The sequence below is a fragment of the Strix aluco genome, chromosome 5, assembly GCF_031877795.1.
Source record: "Strix aluco isolate bStrAlu1 chromosome 5, bStrAlu1.hap1, whole genome shotgun sequence".
NCBI lineage: Eukaryota > Metazoa > Chordata > Aves > Strigiformes > Strigidae > Strix > Strix aluco.
The window spans coordinates 78,839,163-78,862,281 of record NC_133935.1 but is presented as its reverse complement, the minus strand read 5'-3'; the positions used below and the strand labels follow the sequence as shown (position 1 = coordinate 78,862,281).

General features: G+C 39.9%; 1 protein-coding gene across 1 annotated transcript in view; it reads left to right on the top strand.

The window, feature by feature from the left end:
• The first annotated feature begins 5,603 nt into the window (after window positions 1–5,603).
• Window positions 5,604–23,119, top strand: part of PCLO (piccolo presynaptic cytomatrix protein) — a 382,367-nt gene continuing 364,851 nt past the window's right edge. Inside the window, exons 1-2 of the mRNA XM_074827920.1 lie at window positions 5,604–5,845; window positions 11,973–13,227. Of these exons, the coding sequence (XP_074684021.1) occupies window positions 5,604–5,845; window positions 11,973–13,227 (1,497 nt within the window). The remainder of the gene's footprint in view (window positions 5,846–11,972; window positions 13,228–23,119) is intronic.

Genomic DNA, 23,119 nt, shown 5'->3' with positions numbered 1-23,119 from the left:
TGTTTTGTTTTGTTTTGTTTTCTTTTGTTTTGTTTTTTCTTAAGTAGATGTTTTTTGCAGGATCTTTGGAACAGGGTAGCTCACTGTTTTGATGGTTTCTCAACCTGCATGTACAAAGTGATGGAATAGAAAATTCTGTGTAGAGAGAGAAGAGTTATATCTATTTGAATAGAAGAGCAATACACAATGCTTTGCAAGGTACCTTATTATCATCCTTTACTGGTTGTTTTGGTGTCTAGTAAGTCAGGTGAGACTGAAGATTCATTATGATCTGGAAGAACATTTGCTGTGCAGTCCTTAGCCAAACTTTGGTTGGTATGTAGGTAAGAGTACTCTTGATACAGAATTAGTACTTGTGAGAGAGGAAGCCTTACTCTCCTGTGTTCTTATTTTAGAGCATACAGCTATTTTGTACAGGCTGGGTATGCATTTATTTCCACTCCTTAATAGGTATTTCATATAACCTGCACCAGTGAGCTGCCTAGTACGCTAGTGCACCGTTGGCACATGCAGGTGCACATACAAATGTGTAGTTTAAAGCATTATGTGCTTTTGGATTATGCTTTTATATAGACATAACTTACGTCATAGTTGAAATTATTACTTCGTAGGTGTTGCACAACGTTTTTCCAGCAAACAGCTTCATACTCTTTTATTTCATCCTTTAAAAACTTAATCAGTTTTTTTGTATTGGATGAATTCGATTCAGTATACTGATTCAACATGATTTTGGTGTGTCCCACCCATTTAATCTCTGGTGCAGTATGCTCACTTGTATTCTGAGATGGTGAATAGGAGAGGACAGCAAGCATAGTTGTGCAACTATGGTATTCTCTATTTTCCTTTATTTTTATGTGTTTAGATATACTTATGGAATGTATTGTTTTAACTGTCTGGAGAGAGCTATCATTAAGAGGCAGTGCTCATTCTGTATAGCAGATGGGCTGAACTGTTGGATGCAGATTAGCCATGTCTTTTAAACTCAAAGTACCCTCCAGAATCTCTGTATCTCTGAAATGGGATAGGTAAATGTGATAGGGGCACTGTAACATTTAGCTAGATATTTGTACAAATTACAATATGAAATCGTTACTGTGTAAAATGGTATAAATATGTTTATGCAAATTCTAGCTCCTCTTTAACTTTACCTTCCTTTGTCATACTGATCAGTACAGCCTCTGTTAATTGCTAATGATTAACACACCTTCTTCCTCCTTTACTTTTACCTGGGCATAATGCCAGGGTTATTATTAAGATATAAGAGATTTCCTTTCCCTCCCATTTTGCCAGCTCATGCCAAGGTGTTATTGACCCCTTATTCCTTTCCTCTGATGATCTTAGCATTACTTCTCCACATTCTATGCACTAAATGGCTTTTTCTCCCTTTAACATGTAAAGAGTACATCTATACTAAGTAGCCTACTTAGAGAAGTATCTACCTACCTAAGAGAAGATTGGATGTCTTAAGTGTTGTTAATCAGTAAATTAACTTCAGGGACTCATTTTAGTGCTGACGATACACACTTAACTGAGATTCACTTGCTCCAGATCAGATTCAGCACTGGCAAAAGATGAACTAGCTTCCTTGTGCTGCTTCTGCCTACTCAACTCTAACTTGGACTGGCTCCTTTGAGGAGCTGATGCATCTAGTTCGCATACCAAACTGGTCAGGCCTAGATGAAAGTACTGCATTACTGATGCAGAGCAGTCCTTAGTCTGAATGAAGTTACATCACTTCAGATACACTGTGCCTTTGTTTTTCAAGGATAATAATACCATGCGTGGACATGTTTGTGGGTTGTGCTGATCTATTTTGGATTCAAACAGATAAAATGGAAATTCTACAAAAACAGTAAGTGAGCCATCAGAGGGTAGTTGCCTCTATTCATGATTATCCTTTTTATACTACCTAGTATCTAAGGAAAGGCGACTTGCTTCTATATCTGCCTCTAACTTTACACAGAGAGTTCTAGTATGCACACACGTTTTAAAAGACTGTTTTATCTCTGAAGGGTTTTAATCATATTTTTCATTGCTGGTGATTAAGAAATTTTTTATTTATTTATTTATTTTTTTAATAAGGGTATTTATCCTGATACCACCAAGGTGTTTCCTGCAAGTTAGACATCATGACTTTTAGGAAAAAGGCTGATTCATTTGATAACTCTTCTTTCCTTGCTGCAACAGAATGTTATGCCTCATTAATTTGTGAGTTTCATAGGTAACACCAGAATGAGAGAGTTGGTGCCACTTTTGGACAGACTATGAAGTATATAGGGAGAAAGATGTGGAAATGATGGCATGTAGGGAAAACAGGCCTGCAGTGGGAGTTCTGGGACAGGTAACTATTGATTTCATGCCGTTTCATAAGAAAAGGTAAATGTCACAGAACTGTGAAAAGAGCCAGTTTCCACAAAAATCCCTCAGATATTTGAAACCATAATCATTTTAAGGTGACATCCTTGGCTCCAGTGAAGCCAATAGTGAATTTCCCATCGAAGGTCATTTCTTATCCTGCACCTCCATTTGGGCTCAGCTTACTTCCTTAGGCATTATATGTCCCTTTCCTCCTATCTTCTATCTCAGGACATGTTAACAGTGAAATAGGAACAGTGTATATAGTTTTGATCAGTAAGCACTATCAGAACTGCTATTTCTCCAGCTTTCATTGGTTTATTGAGTGAGTTTATTGTGTTTTGATCTCACTTGTGTTGTCTATATCTAAATCTGACATATGCCACCTGTTTTTAAACGTAAGATGTCTTCTAGGTCTGAGTCAAAAGCTCTAGTTACTTATTTGGTTTTGGATAAAGAAACATAGGGAGTTGGTTTGTTTAGAAAAATTGCATTTGGGAGCTTAATAAACTTCCAGACTACCCTGCTAAAGAACAGGGATACCACCCTCCACAGAATTGTATATGTGCATATTTAAGTGCATATGAATGCTTACATTATTATGTATCAGAAAACCAAATGCTTTCACTGATTAAATCTCTCTTTCCCCATCTTTATTGTGCATTTGCCTTCTTCCATGCAGTAGCACTTTGCACATTTCTCCATAGCTAAGTATATGATATTCACTTTTGCTAAATGAATATTGCCTCCCTCTAAAACCCTTAACTGAAGTTTGTATCTTTCCTTCACATACCAAGTGAATCCACCTTTGTTCAGGTGTGACTGTGTTGTGTGTCACCTCTTCCACAGGCTTGTCTGATGTCTTTATCTAGAACACTTATGCTCATGTCATCCTACTCCATTTAGAGGATTTTCCCTCTATGGTTTATCATGTTCTCTGCTGAGCTGTTTTTTTCATGTGTAACTTAAAGTCACTTGAGAGAAAAGTAGGAAGCCCCCAACTGCTACTAGTTTCACCATTTATTGTGAAACAGTAGCTGAGAAAATGATTTCTGACTGTTACAATACAAAAGTGCTATAAATATTTGGATGGCACCCTTATGTAGGTCATTTTGGGGGCTGATCCGCATACAGCTGTGTGGAGAAAAATACTAATGGTGCTACAGAAGGAGACAAGCAAGAGCACCAAATGCTGTCACATCCCTGTAGCTAGAACAACTGGTATTTGTGAAGATCTAGCTCTTTAACAGACACGTTGGAATATTCAAACTACAGCCACAATTTAGTAAGATCTCTAGGAAGGATTGGGGAAAAATTTGGCCCCTGATCAACGAGGCAGAAAAACTAGTGGCGAAGGACATAGAAAGGCCAAGGTACTTAGTAGCTCTTTGCCATGGCTTTTATGGGTGAGGTTTGTCCTCTAGTCTCCCAGGTCCCTGAGCCGAGCATCAGAGTATGTGGTAGTGAAGCATGACCTATAAGAGAGAGTAAGGCAGACTTAGTGAGCACTTAAACCAGTTGGATATGCAGAAGCTCATGGGACTAGATGGGGTGGATCAAAGGGTGCTGAGGGAGCTGGCTGTTGCTATTGCAAAGTCACTCTATCATCTTCAAAAGGTCATTGGGAAAGTTCCCTAATGACCAGAGAAAGTCAAGCACTGCACATGTCTTCAGGAAAGGGGATCCACAGGAGAACTACAAGGCAGTTAGGCTCATGTGGCTCGTACCCATCATGGGAAGGTTACAGAGTAAATCATCCTGGAAGCCATGTCCAAGTAAATGAAGGACAGGAAGATTATTGGACACAGGCAGCATGTGTTTACCCCAGGCAAATCACAGTCCGTCGGGCTTTCAGCATGGTCAACTGTAATATCCTTACAGCCAAAATAGTGAGACCTGTACAGTGGGTGAAAAATAGACTGAACTGTTAGGTGCAAAGGGCCTGTAGTGGGTTGTTTCAAGTCCAACTGGTCGTATGTTACTGGTTGTACCTTTCTGACTAATAATGTTCAATGTCTGTGTTAATGATGTGGGCAAAGGCATGGAGTATGCTCTCAGCAAGTCTGTGAGTTATGCCAGCTTGGAGAACGGCAAATGCACTGAAAGGCAGGGCTGTTGCTTGCAGGGCCCCTGACAGGCAGGAGGATGAGCTGCCGGGAACCCTCATGAATTTGAACAAAGGCAAGTGCAGAGTCTTCTGTCTGGGAAGGAGTAACTCTGTGCACCAGGACAGGCTGGCCCAAAAGCAGCTTTGCAGAAAAAGTCCTGGTGGGTGAGAAGGTGAACATGTTTCAGCAGTATGTTGTTGTGATGAAGAAAGCCAACAGCAGGCTGGGCTGTGCTCCCTCGGGTGTGGCCAGCAGGTGAAAGAAGATGATTCTTCTCAATATATTCAGCAGTTGTGACAGTGCATTAGGAGTGCTGTGTCCAGTTTGGGGCTCAACAGTCCTGGAAGGACACTGATATCCTGGAGCAGTCATCATGAGGGTGGTCAGATACTGGGACAGGGCCCCGGGGAGGCTGTGAAATCCCCACCAGAGACATTCAAAACGCGGCTGTACACGGCCCTGAGCAGCCTGACCCCGCCGGCCGTGCTCTGCGGGGGTTCCTTGGATGGGTGTCCTCCAGATGGGCCTCCCAGCCCCCCTCACCTCGCGCTTTGGGCGCGCTGGGCTCCGGCAAGCCTCGGCTGCTTGCGAGCGCGTCCTTACCTGCAGCGGGAAGCAGCAGCAGCGGCGGGGGCAGCTACCGCCCCCCACCAGGGGGTGGGCGTCGCATCCCCGCCGCCCTCCAGGAGGGCTGGCCCAGAGCCCTCCGCGGCCGCGGCCCGTCCGCTCGCTTCAGATGCGCCGGCAGCGGGTGCGCGGGGCGGTGCGGACGGCGGGGCTAGGGGGTGCGCGGCGCCTTTAAGGGGCGGGGAGCGGAGCGGCGGTGGGCGGGGCGGGGGGAGCCGCCCGCCGGCGCGGAGCATGCGCTGAGCTGCGCGGGGCGGTGGAGCGCGGCGGGTGGTTGGCGGCGCCGCACATCCCCGGCAGCCGCGGCGGCCCCCGCCGAGCCCGGCCCCCGCCGAGCCCGGCCCCCGCCCGACCCTGCCCCCGCCGCTGCCGTGCAGGGCCGTGGTGGCGGCGGCCGCGGAGTCCTGAGCGCCCGCCGGGGAGCGGGGCTGCGCGCCGGCCAGTCGCCCCCCCGCCGCCCGGTCTGCGCCCCGGGGGAGAGGCGGCGAGCGGGGAGCCGCGGCGGCGGCCGCCATGGGCAATGAGGCGAGCCTGGAAGGAGGCGAAGGGCTGGGCGCCTTCCCCGAAGGGGCGGCGGCAGCCGGGGATGGCGGCGGCCCCGCGGCCCCCTTGCAGCGCCTGGTCCCGGCCGGGGTGGAGGCGGACCTGAGCCAGCTGAGCGAGGAGGAGAGGAGGCAGATCGCCGCTGTCATGTCAAGGGCGCAGGGGCTGCCCAGAGGGAACCTCGCCGGCGCGGAGCCGCCTCCCATGCACAGGCACGCACGGAAAATCTCCCTTCTCCCGCTCCTCCCTTCCCCCCTCCCCGGCTCCCGGCGGTGGGGCGGGGGGCGAGGCGCGGTACGGCCCGGGCCCGCGGCGGGGAGGGGGAGCGGGCGCTGCGTGTTGGTGGCTGAGGGAGGGGAGGGGGCGTCTGCACGAGTGCGGACACTACGACGGAGTCTGCACTCCCCAGCTTTCCCCACTCCGGTGGTTTCTAATAATAACGGCGGTGCTCGGCTCCGGTGGGCTGCGCCCTCTCCCCTTCCCTCCCTTCGCGCTGATCCGGAGCACGGGGAGTTTCTGTGCCTGGGGAGGGGAGAGATTTGCAGATAACGTTTCGGTTTTCTGGGTATGTGTGCTTTACGGGGCTGGAGTGCTCGGATAGTAGCCAGGGAAGCTCTGCCCGGGGCTGATGGGTTCTGTCAGCTTCCCTTCCTGGAGAAAGAGGATCTTGTTGAATCTTTCAAAGCTTATGGGGCATAATGTATTTGCTAGCCATTACTCTGCCAATTCTTATCCTCTGCAACTATTATTTGGCTTCATTAAATAGTCATGGATTGAGGAGGTCTGTTTCAGTCTATTTTTTCCCCCTTAGTTTTCTTCTCGATTTTTTTTCTCCCTTTTTTGTTGAAAGGGGAAAGAGAGGCGAAATAGCAGATTAAATTGATTGCCACGGGATTCTGTGGTCTGGATAGCGATGGCTTTACCTCGTTGGGGATCTGCGAAGGCTAGGGTGATTTCTCTCCCCTTCTTTCCCTTCCCCTTAGCAAATTCGCCTCCCGACGGGCGACCAGCCCGTGTCCCGGCCCGGCTCGGGGCCGGTTCTCCCGCGGCGCCGGGCCCGGCCCGTCCCCGCTCGGTGCCGCCGTGCGTCGCCCCTGCCCCTGTCCGCGGTGCTGAACCCTCCCCGCCTGTGCCCCTGTCCGCGGTGCTGAACCCTCCCCGCCTGTGCCCCTGACCGCGGTCCTGAACCCGCCGCCACCCCCTCCCCCCCCCGCCCGCCATCCGGGGCCGGCGCGTCTCCGGGGCTGGGTGGGTTGTTTGTCTTGAAGGAGGATGCTGAAAGGAGCCTCCTCGACTGACTCTTCAACACGGTCCTTGTGTGTTGGCCTCACCCTAGATAAATGGATTTTGAGTTTATATAATATCAGGTTTATATAAGTGAATTCTAGAAGAAGAGAAGCAAGGAGGGTGGGACCAAATTCATCCTTGGGCAAACTACTGAAGTCATTGGGAATATACCTGAGATGATGGTCTCCATTTTTTAAAACTGGAATTCAAATCTTCCTATTTTATGTCTTGCATAATTATTAAACAGGTATTAACACTGTATGTAAAATACAATTTTTCATTCAATTCAGGGCTCTACCCAGCTCCTGTAGAGGTTACTGGAACAAAAAATTGTATTGGTTAGTTCTGTGAAACTAAACTCAAAATTCCCTTTTGTGTAACAGTCTATGAGCAAAGACACAAAGACTTTTAAAGTTTATTGTTTCATGTAAGATAAGTGTCCTTGGAGGATTTTAGAATAGACAAAACTCATTGCAGTGTGGGTATTTCTGCATTTATAAATGGCTGTTTTCCTACAAACATATTTATGATATTAGAAACTACTTTGATCTTGTTAGTGTACAGTACTTTTAAAGTAAAGGCACTCTATATTTGTGAATTACAGCCTTTTAACTTTTAGTCAAAGCTGACATTTTAACATTCAGTGCAATAACTTGTCAACTAGCTTCTTTTGTGGGGTTGTAGTGGTTCCCATCATAACATCTTTGTGCCTGTCACGCTGTAATGAGGTTACTACTGGTCTCTGCTCTTGTTTTGTGACTTTACTTGCTTCTCTTGCACACCTCTCTTTGCTGTTGAGATCTACCAAGAATGATGGGAATAATTATTCAGAATCTGATCTAAACCCTTGGAGTAAGACTCTTCTAAGGACTAAGGACCAGCCTCTTCCAGAGTTCAACTTAAGTAAAGAACTGGCCTGCTGAGACTCAGATTCCTTAGCTCCACAGTGGTTTATTTAGTCAGTGTGGCCAAAGAAATCAGATGTGGAGAATGCCTCTTAACTGATGCTCTACAACTGTTGTTTCCAACAACTTTTTTTCTATCATGGTTACACCAGTCCAAATGTCAAGTGACTGAAATAGTGATCAAAAGAGAAATTTTGTCTTCTAGGTTATATAGCTTTGCATTATGACACTGTCCCTATTGCATTGTCTGTTAGTTTTTTTTCATGTTAACTGGATTTTTCCTCTGTGATTTTCATTATAACATTAGCTGTAGCCAGTCTTACCTTAGAGACTAATAATTATTTCCTATTCTAAATTCTTTCATTCCCCTCCCAAAGTAACCCAAGTTTTAAAGTGTAGAAATTCCTCATGATTGATGATATCCTGAAGTAAAAGTTTTTTCAACTACAGACTTAGTAAGTAATAAGTAAGTAATTAGTAAGTAATAGTAAGTAGTTTATGTACCAGGAAACATAGTTGCACCTTTACCATCATAACATACATGCTGTTGCTTCTAGGACTTTTAAAGGCTTTGAGCTTTTAGATCTTAAAAAATGCAATAGCTAAAGAAATGCAATTAATATTTAGTAAGCATTTTAATATAAGCATTTAGATCTAGAGCACCTAAAGTAAACTGCCTGATTCAAATATACTTTTTGTTTTGGTTTGGTTTTTTTTTTTTCCATTGAACGTTTTATTCTCTCGGTTCCAGTCAGAGTTTGGGATGCTAGGATGCTTAGCACCTATGGAAATCATTCTATCCCATTTCTATTACCCATCTTCAGGAAACTCATGTTTAGGAAGTTTAGCTGGAACATACACAGTCTATTTGTAAGCAAGTTCCAGTTGCTCTAGCTTCATGGAATGACTCTGTAACTGTGTCAGTGTCCACTTGCTGAGGAATTGTTTCACATCATCTGGAAGGATTAGATGACCAGACTGAATATATAAGCCATCTAATGCAGCTGGGTTGGTTTTTTGTGTGTGTGGATTTTTTTTTTTTAGTTCATTAAGTTGTTCACAATAGACGTTAACAGAAAAAAAAAAAAGCCACATTTTGAGGAAATGCTAAAAAGTCTTACTGTCACACTTATAAAGTACGTTTGTGGTGTATCTTCCAGAAAAAAATATGTATTTTTGCTAATGCCATCACTCTATTGACTTAAAAACAAAAAAGTTAGCCACTAGGGGTATGCGTAAGTTTATACATATCTTGTCTGTAGATATGGAAAGACCTAACTATCTTGGAGTTGTGTAGTTATTCCATTTCTCTTTATACTGATGAATGGGGAAAAGACATGCCTTTTAAAATAAGTTTTTATAGTTATGGCATTCAAGAACTAGACCAATAGTCATTTTGTTAAATCTCCTCTTGACTCCAAAGTAAGCTTTGATTTGGCTGTAATATTCATGTAGATGAATAAAGATGAGTTCTGTGAATCAAGGCCAAAGTGAGGAGAAACATAGCACAAAGAAAAGGTGAGGGAGGAATAAATGATTTTCCTTGTTGAGTCTGGATTGAAGACTAATACAATGGTGGGTTTTCCATGACTCAGAAAGTTTTAAAATAGGTAAATTCTTGTCAAATAAAGACAAGATTTTTCTTTCGAGGATTTCTAATTCTCCAGGTTAATTAAAATTGTTCAATGCCAGTCTGTAGCTGGCTGTAAAATAGTTCTAGAAAAGAAGGCTTCAACTTCCAGCTACCTAAAACTAAATGGAACAAGTCGTGGCTTTTGACAGAGGTAACATTTCTCAAGAAGCTTGTCCTTTCAAGGCTTTTTCTTCCACTAGTTAACCATGCTCTGTCTTCATTGCTTAGAAACATTGTTATGTATAAAGGCAAGACAAGTGTGGTCTTCAGAATACACCAGCAGCCTTGTAGAGTCACTTGGGTTTATTTCCTAGATTCATGGTTTTTAATCTCATTTCTACTCCTGGAATCTGATCAGGTGGAAATTTATAGAGCACATTATTTTGATAAAAATGAAAGCTGGAGGAGAATTCTGTTCTAATACGGATCCACAGTTACTTACTCTTGTTAATGCCCAAGTTCAGTTTCTAAAAACAGTTTTAGTTGTTTGTGGTTTTTTGTTGGGTTTTTTTGTTTGGTTGGTTGGTTGTTTTTTGTTTTTTTTTTTTTATCTTCACACTGTAAGGTTTGGGCATGGTACCCTGTTTCCTAATCTGAGTTTTAATAGTACTATTGATCCTCTTCTTTTTTTCCCTTGTCATTCTTAACACTGTTGAATGAAGCCTTCCAACATTTTGAACACTTGCAAACATGAATGCTGGAAGTGTATCAGACTGCTACTAATAGACTAGTTGAAATTATTTCACTTAGTAAGCAATAGTTCTTCAGATAAACCTAGAGTGCTTATCTAAATAACAAGAAACAGAACTGCAGATAGACCTGCCTAGTTGCTAAAGAGAGTATAAAATTGTTATTTTAACAAGCAAAAATTCCAGATATTTGAAGGAATTAGATTATCATTGGATTCTTCTGAATTATCCTCTTTATGAATAATGAGTTAATCAATGTTCACTGACGCCAGTGGAAACACACCTACTCACTTCAGCAGGTTGCACATTAAGGTTGTAAACTTCCTAGTATTACAGCCTATGATTTTACAAGAATGGGGAAACGTAAATGGAGTTATGGAAGGCTGGAAATAGTTTGTCCTTTCCAAGTATTTCATGTAGAAATTTTTAATTTACAACAAAATCAGGTGCAACATTGTGAGAAAATCCCACGTAATGAGAATTATGAGCCCAGAAATGACTGCCACTTAGTTTTTTCCTTTTATATTGCCATTGCTAGGTATGTAATGAAAACTGTAAATAGTAATCATAAATAATAGTAAAACCATGGTAACATTAACAATGCAATATATATATATATTTTTCAACTCTTAAACAGAATTGTGCATTTTTTTTTTTTTTTTAGTTAAGGCATACAGTTAAATGTAATGAGTGATTGTTTATTTTGTTTATGAATGCCTAAGAAGAAATGTTATGTCTGTAAAAACAAGATCACAGTTAACTGGATCTCTCAAAGTGAAAACTGAAAATTTTATATTTGCAACACTGTTGTGGCACTGAACAGAACACTGTCTCTTCCAGCAAAAGCACAGTGATAGCACTGAATAGAATATTTTACTACATCCTTTAGCAATATCTTTGAATACACTATTATTTCCTCCAGCTGCAGCTGACTATAGCAACAAGTAGAATACTATGCCACATATGAAGACATAATCTTGATTTTGGTTCCTACATTCTTAGTTTTATTTTCTCCTATATGAAAACACAGCAAAATATTATTGTTAGAGAATTGGGAAAAATCCCTATGTAATGAGAGGGTTTTTTTGCTGGACAGTGTAAATTGTTGGGATGATGCTGAGAGGAAGTTCTATAGTAGTTCTACTGAAAAATCAAAAAAAAAGCTCCAAGATTAATTCTGTGACCTGGCATCTGTTTTATCTGATTGAAAATACTGATTTGTGAATGAATGGGTGGCAAAATAATTACTTTAAAAAGAAGCATATACTCCTTAACTGGATTTTAGGAGTTTAAATCACTGCTGCATATTGAATTGTAAATATATACATATTGTGCACAAGTAGCCAAAACACAAGTACATAAACTTTTTATATTCTGCAGTGTTTTTCTTATATGGCTGTGCTTTGATCTGCTAATTTTCTGGCACCTCAGTTTCTTTTAGTCTTCTCTGTCTCCCTATGTTTGTACTCCAAGGGATAGAGTGAGAGTTAGTCATTTGGACTTAGATAAAATAGGAAGTTGTAGCTTTAAGTTATTCAGATTTCTGAAGAGAGAATTATCTGGTTAAACGTTGTTATATTATTTTCTAAATAATAAATCGTTCTATGACTGAATACTTGTATAAGCCTTGATAGAACAATAATTTTTATTTAAATACTTTTTACGTGCACATTAATGTTATAAGGCTTGGTCTTGCAAACACTTAAGCACTTGAGAAACTTCACACTGTTACCAGAGCACTTCCATGATCACAGATACATCATATTTTATCTAATTTTTCTAGTACTCTGCATTATTTTAATTTTATTACATTTTCTGTCTGCAGACATCCTGAACTTGATACAAGCCACCATCCCAGGCAACCAGGTAAGCCTCCAGATCCGGGACCACCAACTTTAAGTAAAAGCAGAACAGTAGATGTGCTGAAGACAGAACAACGGGCACCAGGACGGAGCCCTTCTTCTATTAGTCTAAGGGAATCAAAGTCCAGGACTGATTTTAAAGAAGATCAGAAGCCAAGTATGATGCCCAGTTTTCTCTCAGAAGCCAATCCATTGAGTGCAGTCACTTCAGTTGTGAACAAATTCAATCCTTTTGATTTGATATCAGATGCAGATGCAGTCCATGAAGAAGCCAGTAGGAAACAAAAAGTTGCCCCAAAAGAGCAAGGGAAACCTGAGGAGCAAAGAGGCCTTGCAAAACATCCAGCTCAGCAACAGTCTCCAAAGCCAGCTATTCAACAACAAGGACCTGTCAGACCTACCCCCCAGCAAACTGAGTCTTCCAAACCAGTGCCTCAGCAGCAGCAGCCTGGGGAACCAAAGCAAGTTCAGAAACCAGGCCCTGGTCACCCAGCAGACCCTAAACTAGAACAAGTGAAACAGCCTTCCCAGCCGCGAGGACCACAAAAATCTCAGCCCCAACAGTCAGAACCAACGAAGCCTGTTCAACCACAGACTTCTATAAAACCTTCATCAGGCCCAACAAAACCATCACCACAGCAACCAGACAATGCTAGAACGTCATCCCAAGCACCACCTTCCACAAAACCATCATCACAGCAGCCAGGACCTGTAAAACAACCATCTCAACAGCAGGTACGGCAAGGAGGTCCTGTAAAGCCATCTTCCCAGCAAGCAGGGCCTCCAAAACAGCCTTCTCATCAATCTGGACCTGAAAAGCCATCTGCTCAGCAAACAGGTCCTGCAAAACAACCACTGCAGCCTGGACCTGGGAAGCCACCTCCGCAGCAAACAGGGCTTGCAAAACAAGTGCCGCCACCGGCAGGGCCTACAAAACCGTCTTCTCAGACTGTAGGGGCCACAAAGCCCCCAGTACAACAACCAGGACTTACAAAACCACCAGGCCAGCAACCAGGGCCTGAAAAACCCTCACAGCAAAAGCAAGCCAGTGCAACCCAACCCTCTGAGTCCGCCCCAAAGAAAACCTTCTGTCCTCTTTGCACAACCACTGAACTGCTGCTGCACTCTCCAGAAAAGGCCAATTACAACACGTGCACACAGTGTCATACTGTAGTCTGCAGCCTGTGTGGATTCAATCCTAATCCTCATATAACAGAGGTGAGTAGTTTCTAAATGGATGTTCGCTACCAGAGCAAAAAATTGTTTATCTTAGTTGTGCTGAAACATCAGATGTGGTACAATGTGTCATGATCCCTTAGAGGCCTTACCAAGTTTGGTGAAAAAGATCATGCTATTTGGGAAAACTGCTTACGAGTAAAAAGGGGTGAAATTGGGGAAAAAAGGTAATGGTCCTCTGTTTGTGCAGTGTTTGGAAGTGTATTCTTGTTTCTTCATATAAAAAGAGAAGGAACCCTAATGTGACTTTGCCTTTTGCTTGATTTTTAAGCACTCACTGTCTACATTTATAATCTGACCACAATAGTCATGTGCTGATATATTTATAAATAGGTAAAATTTTCTGCTATGAGAACTAGGTAAGTGAAAAAATATGAAGATGACTCTTCATAGCCCCAGTGTGTGTTTTGGAAGAGGATGTGGGGTGGATTTGCGTTGCAACTGTGTGAGTGTTCGTTAGCTGAAAGCCTGAGTGGTGAGTTTTGACTTGGTGATGCTCAGGTTATTTTGTTCTTGTGGGATGCTAAGAAATCTCTGTGGACTATTTCTAACCTTGATCACCATTCTTGCTGTAATTATATAAAACAGAAATGGCATAGAAAGTAATAGTAGGACTTCAAATTAACTTACTTTAACCTGATGTTTGTGGCACCTTGATTTATGTGCTTATACATATCCTTTACTTGCTCTGCATGGGAATAAGGCTTCATATGAATGTCTGATCTCTTCTTATTGCTTGAACAGCTTCTCACAAGTCCTGATATGCTAATATTAAATTTGCAATGTAGTTTGTGTTTGTTTTCAGTACCAGCACTTTTATCAATTTATAGAAATTCAAGCATAGCAGACCTGGCACCAAAGACTAACTAGTTATAAATAGCCATAAGGGGTATTTGGGAAGCTTATTTTTGCCTTGTTTTGGTATTAGTTTAGCTGATCAGAGATGCTGATAGGAAGTAGTACAGACTGCTACTATATTTTGAACCTGACAGATAATATCCCTAGATTTAAAATTGAATCAGAGAATTCCTGAGGCTGGAAGGGTCCTCTGGAGATCATGTAGTCCAACCCTCTGCTCAGAGCAGGGTCACCTAAACCAGGTTGCTCGTAGCCAATTTTGAATATCTCCAAGGATGTAGAATTCACAGCCTCTCTGGGCAATGTGTTTGCTCAGTACCACGACGATTTAAGAACACTGCCAGCAGTTAGGTTTCTTTCCAGTGCACGTGTTTATTAGTGGGTACTTGGTAATAAACAACAGACTTTTTGCATCCAGCAAGCATATTATTTAACGATTTATTGTTAAAATTGCAAGCTTAAATGTGAAAGACTAAGGCAGTTAGGTAGCACATTGTATCATTTAGGAGTGCACTTTCTTGTTTGCATTTAGGGAAATTCAGGATTGAGATAGTTGGCATTAATGCTTGGACTGGAAAAGGAGTGACTTCAACATCTGTGTTCAGAAATTTCAGAGCATCTGCAGCTAACCAGGTGCTCAAAGTTTATATTATCAGGGTCTATATGAGGAAAGGTCATAAAGCATGTCATTCTGGACAGTTTGGGGTGAAAAAAGGTATTTATGTGTAACAGGCAAGAAATGTGATGCATTGATGTTAAAGTCAGAGGAACTTTTGTAAGAAATCTTTACCTTTAAAGTTCTGAAAGAATGTTGTTAGACCAAAATTTCTTACATCTATTTGTGGTGGATGCTGAGTTGTTTATTTCCGTAGTGTGTTCCTGGAGTCTCTTGGAGCATTGAGTTTGTCCTTCTTTAAAAACTTCACATTTCCCATGGAAATGGTCAACAACTTCGGTATGTTCAAATGAAATGGATTTTGAGAGAGAGAGTTTTTGTAAGAAGATCTCAAAATATTTGGAGATTCTGTGAATAAGAACTAGTTTTTGAGGCGGGTACTCTGTAAGTGTGAAATTCAGGACTTTTAAGACAATAAATACAGCTGCATTTAAGACTAACTGATTGCATACATATGTAAAAGCAGATTTGAATTTCATATTACACATTGAAATAAACACAGGATATGCATTTATTTCATGATGAAATCGTTTCAGTAAATGAAGGTATTGGACATCTAATTTATTCAGCTATTAGTTCCACTCTCCTGACTCCCACTCAGACTTTTCTCATTTGCTCAGCTTTGCACCACCAGCTGTCTTGCTGAAACTTCATTGTGGGTGTCCTGCTCCAATCTGCAGTGAAGTGCGACGAAAATCACATCTGACTTTATTACTGAACAGTTGGAGTAAAGTAATAGAACCTGCTCTGGCACATACAAAAATTTGACTTATTTCAGCTGCAAAGGTTCCCACTTGAGTTATTCTCAAACTTTCCTTCTAGTTTCTCTTTCCTTTCAATATTTAGATTATTAACAAAAATTTCTGATTCCTCCTTTACAATAGTTTATACATTTCTTCCTGTCTAGCATGAAGAGCAAGGTTTGTGACTTAGATGTCCATTTTCCTTTTTATGGTGCAAGTTTTTTCTTTTGGCTTCTCTTGTTTTAAGTTCTCCTAAAGTGCTACTGACCAAAAGTCTTTGTCTCTTACCCATGCACTTACTGACTATATCTTCACCTCTTATTGTTACGCTTTGACTTTTCCTGCTGTTCTTTTTGCCAGGGTTCATGATTCTGTAATCCTGTGTTGTGCCTTTCCCACACGCTTTATAGCCACTGTTTCTATTGATTATGTTAAAACACATTACCAATCAGAGAGCAATAATTTAAAATTGGATATGGGGAAAGTGAAAGGCATCTATTTAGAAAATAATTTCTATTACTTTTGTTCTCTAATATTTTCCCTGTAGAGCTGCTTGAACTACCCTATTCAGATGTTCTTACAAGTTTCTTATAGAATAGTTCAGTCTTCATAACTGAATTAATTATTTCTCCAATATAGATCTTCCTAAATTTCTATAGTCTATATTTCTAGCTGGTTCTGGAAAAAAATATAGCAGGCTTTACAATCTGGCCCAGGAAGTAGATTGCATGCATTGTAAAACCATTATAAAAAGTGCTGATTTTAAAAAGTTTTTATTCATTCTTTTCATTTAAACCTCTATTTAAAATGCAATAGTACATGCATTCTGTCTATTCTGACTCACTAGAGAGAACTGTGTAACTAAGAGCAGAAAGCGGTACCTGTATTGCCACAAGGTCAGACCCCTTGAACTATTTCTCTGAACCATCTGACATTGTGGTCCTCTTGGGGAAAAAAGATAGTTGGTATCTTGGTTTTGTACAGCAGTCTAGAGAGAAAATACACCATACATACCGTGTTCAGTAACATATGTCTCTCTAATCTGTCTAGGTATTCACACTCCACTCATCACCATGGCACATGACTGCCTAGCAACAGTTGCATAAAGTATGGAAAAAATTATATAAACAGGTTTGATTACTGGTACTCTCTTCCATTATCCTTTCATATACATCAGAACCTTGTAGAAGGTGTGTATTTGTTTTATGACATGGTGATTTATTTTTATTTTTAAAAAAAAAAAAATATTTTGCCAAAACCACTCTCATGAGCCATTAGCAACAGAAACAAGCACTTCCCAGAAAAAGATTCAGCCCTCTGGAATATTTGAATAGAAGTAGGCTTATTGAAAATGAGGAAAGACATCTGAGGGACTATCCATTTTGTTAAACATTTATGTATGGTTTTGGATAAAGCTAGGCAAAAGGCATGAACTACTGTAGTTAAATCTAAATGATCAGTGCATATGCTTGATAGCTGGAGTAAATTTTCATCCTCTGTGAACTAGTTATGTATTTGAAGATACATACAACACAGACCGAGCAAGGGTTGAATGTGTAGTAATATATCATTTCATTCTTTATGATGGGCATCTGTAAAGTTGATGATCAAGTGAAGTGTTAAAGCTGTTAATATTGGAAACTTGGCTGTATGTGAGCTCTGCTCCATGAGTCTACCTGTGATAAGTATATGTGCATACGTGAATGCCTGTCTTCTAGGTAATTTTTTAGGAGGGATTATTTTTCATGCATTTTATCTACGTTAATCCATATTTCATCTACTGTTTCAGTATGCTTTTGAGAGACCATTTAAAATTAGTCCCAGAGCTAGGTATAATTTTTTACTTATATAGTTGCTGAAAATTGCACATTCAGATAATGTGAAGCTGTGTATATAGATGTAGGATTTTTTTACTTGTCAAAAGCTCTTCTGGATGGAGGCAAAGTGAGTTCTTAAAAATATTTTATTGGTTCCGACTGTTTTTGAAACAACATGTCTATATCACAAGTTGACTTAATCCTAATGGAAAAAAGAGGAGGGGAAGAAAAAAACATTGATACTTCCAAAGTATGATTTTGGAACAAGTAGAACATTTTACTGGATTTACACCTTTATTTTTCAATTCAACAGGAAAAAGATTTTTTTTTTAACCCAATTTGAAAATATTTTATTGTTTTTTGTTGTTGTTGTTGTAATTTTTTTTTGGGGGGGGGGGTGCGGGCGGGATGGAGTGGGTGTGTGCCTAATTTTTTTTTTTGGTCTTTTGGTAGAGCTAGACATTTTCCTTATCAGTTGCTGTAGATACTGCAGCCTTGATTTTTTGCTCTTTCTTTCTGACTATAATTCTTGTGGTAAATCCAGATAAGTTTTGCTTATACTTACAATAAAATTAATAGAAATGACTCTACTAAATCTTTGTTGATTATGTGACAGTAAAGGAAGCTATTGATTGAATTGAAACATTCCCTGCAGTTTACAGTCTAGACCCTGCTGTGTTGTAGTAGTGCGTAAGAACCAGAATGCAACATGGACTAGAAATGACCTGTAAGTAAAAATAAAACTGCCATCACTGTGGATAGAGACATGCCACAAAGTCTAAGCTTTTTAGTAGCAGGAAAAATAGCTTTGAAACTGTACGCCCTATGTAAACTTAGACTTGGGGGGATATTCAGGGCTATATAAGTAATGCAAAACAAAGTAGGAAAAAATTAAGGGCTTGAATCTGACCATCAGCTGTTATCGTCATAAGTTTTAAAGAAATGCGTTAAAAAAACCCCAACAAAACCCAAAGCTTTTTTTAACTTTCTGAAAGTATTAATTTAGATATCGACTCAACTGTGCTGAAGTAAAGCTAGAGGTGTTCTGTAAAAGAGCATGGAGTTTAATCTGTATTCAAACTGATCAGAGCAGATTCAAGCAAGTCTTATTTAGTTGTCTTTTGAAAATTATCAATGTTTGAAATATTTCTGTGTGAAATATTTGTTTTGGTCCAAAGAGTACTCGAGGCATTCCAGTGTTACTAACACTGTAATTTATATGAAAGTGGACATTATTCACAATTTTTGTGATGAAATTAAGTTAGTACAGTTCCTTTAGTTCTGCCTCTAGCTAGAACTGCCACATAGGCATTTGGGAAAATTGTAAAGATCCTCAAATAGAAAGGTTATGGAAGTACAGAATATTGTTTCTCTCTGTGGAATATTCTTAAACACACTCCCACACTGTTTCTCTCTCAGAGGAAGACTATGTGCCTACATTTCTGCTTTACATTTAGGATTAGATGTATTAATGTGCCCTGTGAAATTTATTTTTTCTTTTTATCTTTTCTTCTTTTATGAAAGGGGCAGAACATAGAAAGAAGCAAACATTTATGCATGGTGAATAGTTTCTTAATATTTTAATTGGGCAATATTCTACAATATGTTGGAATGTTTTCTCATTAGCCCGGAAAACTGTCCTGTCCAGTTTTTAACACAAGTAAATAATAAATTAATCTGCATAGCTAAAGATGTCAACTGCAGTGAGCCATCTGCGCCAGTATTGCTGTTGCTCAGCAACTGTAATTTACTACTATGTTAGGCCATGTGATGTGGAGATGCTGTTTGCTGGGTAATCACTGGGCAGGAAGCATGGCCTAGCCCTGCTCTGACCAGACAGCTTAATCCGTTTTCAAATCCCAGTGATACTCACTTAGATGTATTCTGTGCAGCACAGATGAACTTTGTTAACCTTTTCTTTGCTGCTCTCCTGATTTGCAGTTATATTTTTTCCTGTTAATCATTCACGTGTTTCTAGTATATTAAATCTTGATGCAGTCAATGAAAGCAATCGCTATTTGTTGTAGTGATGCATGATGCAGTGCACTGAGCTGTGTTTAAAAGTATTTTTCCTTGTCCTGTGTTTAAGCTGCCTCATGCACATACTTGGCTATAAAAACTAACTTTTAGATATTCTGAAATACTGGTATTAAAAAAAAAAAAAGTCAACAGATTATGTTTGCTATTTTGCTTTATGATTCTAATTATATAAGCTGTAAAATAATAGTTCCCCAAACACTCATAGTTCATATGCAAACTATAGCTTTTTGTATTAGTAATTTAAGCATAATAGTGGAGTATGTTTTAAGATTGTGATAACTGCATAACACAATTCATCCAGTAATGCTTTTTAGTAGTTCTAAAATAGCTAAGTAACATTTTAAAATAGTCTTTTAAAATAGCTATTTAAAAAGTTTGCTCAAACATTGATCTAGAACCAAGCTACGGTGCTTGTCACCACTGCTGTGGTTTCTGGGATGGATACCTGGGGACCATGCTGCTGACTAGAACCTAGCATAATTTTTGTGACCATCTTGAGTCAGCGTTCCCTGATAAACTCCATGATTGCTTTTTATATCAGATATCTGAAAGGGAGGTAAATATTTATTTTGTAGTGATGATCTGTTTGTCTCAAATGAGGATCACCTGCATACTCTGTACAATAGTTAAATGTTTGTTTCAGGGTAATTATGTGGAATAGCTGAGATCTTATTCATGGAAGGACAGTGTAGAAGGAAAACTTTATCTCTGGTATTGCCCAGACTTGTTTAGAAGGCCTTTTCAGTTGTATGTTGACATACTAATTCAGTTTGTTCTGTGATGGTGGTTCTTTTTTGTTCGTAACAGGATTTTCTGATCAGTTTCTTGTCTCTTACAGTATTCTACCACCTACATGAAGCTACATAAAATCATGGGCTCAAGTGCTTTATTTTTCATGTTTCTCTCATCATTTTGGCAGAAATGTTTGCTAAGAGCCAAATCTGAATTCCTCACTCCTCTCTGAAATTGTCAGAAACCAAATAAACTGATGTGTTTTCAGACTACAAACTGTTTTTGCCAGTAAAGCTTTGGGGCAGTGCTGAGCAGTATCAGGAAAGTCTATTTACATACCTGTGGCAATGTAAAGGCTCTATAAATCTTTACATTTCTGTGGTGATGTAAAGGGACATTAATATTTTATGCGTATCTTTAAGTTCCATTTTGTTGCACCAAATACTGATCTAAATGAGAATGACACCCATTGCCTTAGAATGTGGCTTTGTTCTGCAAAAGGACTGTTAAAATGGCTTCTGAGAGCTACATTCATATCGTGTGCCAGTAATTTTTGTATGAAATATGTTCATTCTGCAAGTCAAAATTTCTCTCTCACATACATCTGGAATCTTAGAATCAAACTGGATTATCTTCCTCCCCTGCATCATCTGAAGGAATAGAAATGGAGCATGCCAGTTGATGCACTCACTCCCTGACAGTTTTCCTATTGCTTTTGATGGGTTTGTGTAGTTAGAAAAAATCTGAACACTTTTGCAGAAAGGAATAGGCTCCAGATTGCCTTCAGCTGTGTTGGCTTTGTCTGGGATAAGGAGAACTAAAGTGTAATTAGTATTTGTTATTGGAGTCAACTGTTATATTATAAATGCATGAAGAAAGGTGAGCTATAGAACATGATGCTAAAACACTAAACTCGTTTGGTGCTCCCAACTAGTAGAGTCTTTATGAAGCTTTTTAAAGATGTTCTGGTTGATGAATACATAAAATATGTTTTAACTACTTGTTAGTTGTTATGAGGGCATATAGTTTCTACATCAATTAGAAAGCAAGGTAGCACTTTCTATGTTCAGTAGTTGAAATATGAAGAAAAATGCTGTGTGAAATCTGTCAAATTTGCAGTCCTAGTCACGTTACTTAATAGCATGGATCTCAGGATGAAGAAAATCACTTATGGATTTTTTCTGGCAATAAGACCCAGCCCCCACCCCTATCTACCAGTGTAAAAATAGGCAGCTTGAAATCCTCAGCATCAAAGAAGAATCTTCTTTACAAGTAGACAGGAACTGTAAAAGCTCACATGTTGTCCTAGAAACTTTTGCATTTTAAATCTAGGTAGAAATGTGAGAAATATGGAGAAGGAAACTAGGAAGTTCCAGAACTGCTGTCCAGGAAGACCTTTACGGATGGACAAGGATTAATATTTTAGGTATCTACAGCAGCAGTAAATTTTACTACTTCTGTAATAATGTGTAAAAGCATCTGTATTTAACAGAAGCCTGCTCCCATTAAAGTTTATGGAAAATCTTTGTAATTGCAGTAGAACGAACAGGCCAGTGTTTGATACAAAACTGCATCATGTAGTGCACTTCATTTTGAACTCCTGCAGTTCTAATCACAGAACTACAGTTTGTGCAGTTTTGTATTTGTTTGAAGATGATGCATGTAAGCTTTAATGACTTGAGGGTTTTGGCACTTAATTCCTCCCACTAAAATACATGGGAGGAATTTTATATCTAAACCAGAAAGGTTTAAAAAATAATACAGTGAAGTAAAACTTCCTACATTTCCATTTTGAAGTTCAGCTGTAGGAGTAGCAAATTCATTTTTAGTTTTAAAGGCTTCAGTTTAATACCGACAGTGTATGTGTGTATATGTATATAATTTATTTTTAAGATAAGGGAAGAATAACATTTGAGAGTTAAGGTTTTGTCTTCTGCACAAGATTGTGTTGAAAACTGTAGTATAGAATTAATTTTCATTTGGAGTCCAGTTAGGTAGTAGAGTCAGACTGGACCTGTTGCATGTTGAAAACAAGCCTAAATGCTTATAAATGCAATTGGAATCTGGACACCTTAAACATAAGAATTATCAGACTACGTATTCTGTAGTCCCACTCACCCCTACAGCTACTTTGTTTGGGGCCTTAAAGATGTCATAGTGATTTAAAATTAGACTTCCTGGAAGCTGAGTGAGAGCAGGTAAGCACCTGTTTCTGCCATGGTTTCATCTGGTCATCTTAGTTTAGAGTACAGCACTTTCATTTTTTTTTTTTTAAAAAAAAAAAAAAAAGGTGGGTGAATGTTTCAAAAAGAAGCAGGAGCAGTGAGTCACTATGAAAAGTGCATTGTCCAAATATCTGTAAAAGTTCTGTGGTTAGTGGGAAAAGACATTCCTCAAGCCCATTAAAAAAGCTCCTCGCAGGATCCTATCTTTCTCCACTGTAGAGGAGAGCCCACCTCCCTAATATAAGAAGTCTTAGTCACATTGCCAAAGCCAGACAGCTGTGACAGCTGAGGTGGATGTTCAGAGTATGTGGTTTAAGTCTGGTCTTTGATTAAACTTAAACCTTCTAGAAAACCCTTAAGAACTCATCCAGAAATTATATTAATATGTATCTAATTAAATTAGATTACTAATATTTAAAATCAGGTGTCATAATTAAGATTTACTTGTTGCAAGTAATTGTCCCTTGGACAATATGGCTTGGGTCTTATAGGGACACTGGTCACCAATCAAACAAAATGGGAGTTAAGCTAAATGTAATCTTTGCTCAGGTCCTCTGTGCAGTTATGATCTTAATTCCTTTAATAATTCAAAGCAGAGCTTAAATATGTGTTCCAGTTCTGTTTCAGTTGGTTTCACTTTTTAACAGTCATTTGCTATATGGGTTGCAAGTAGATCGGAGAGTTGTTTAAATAATGTAAAAAAATGCACTGAAAATGGAAGATAAAAGCAGTTATTATGAACAGTAATGTGATTACCATGAACTTACAGTTGGGGTCATAATT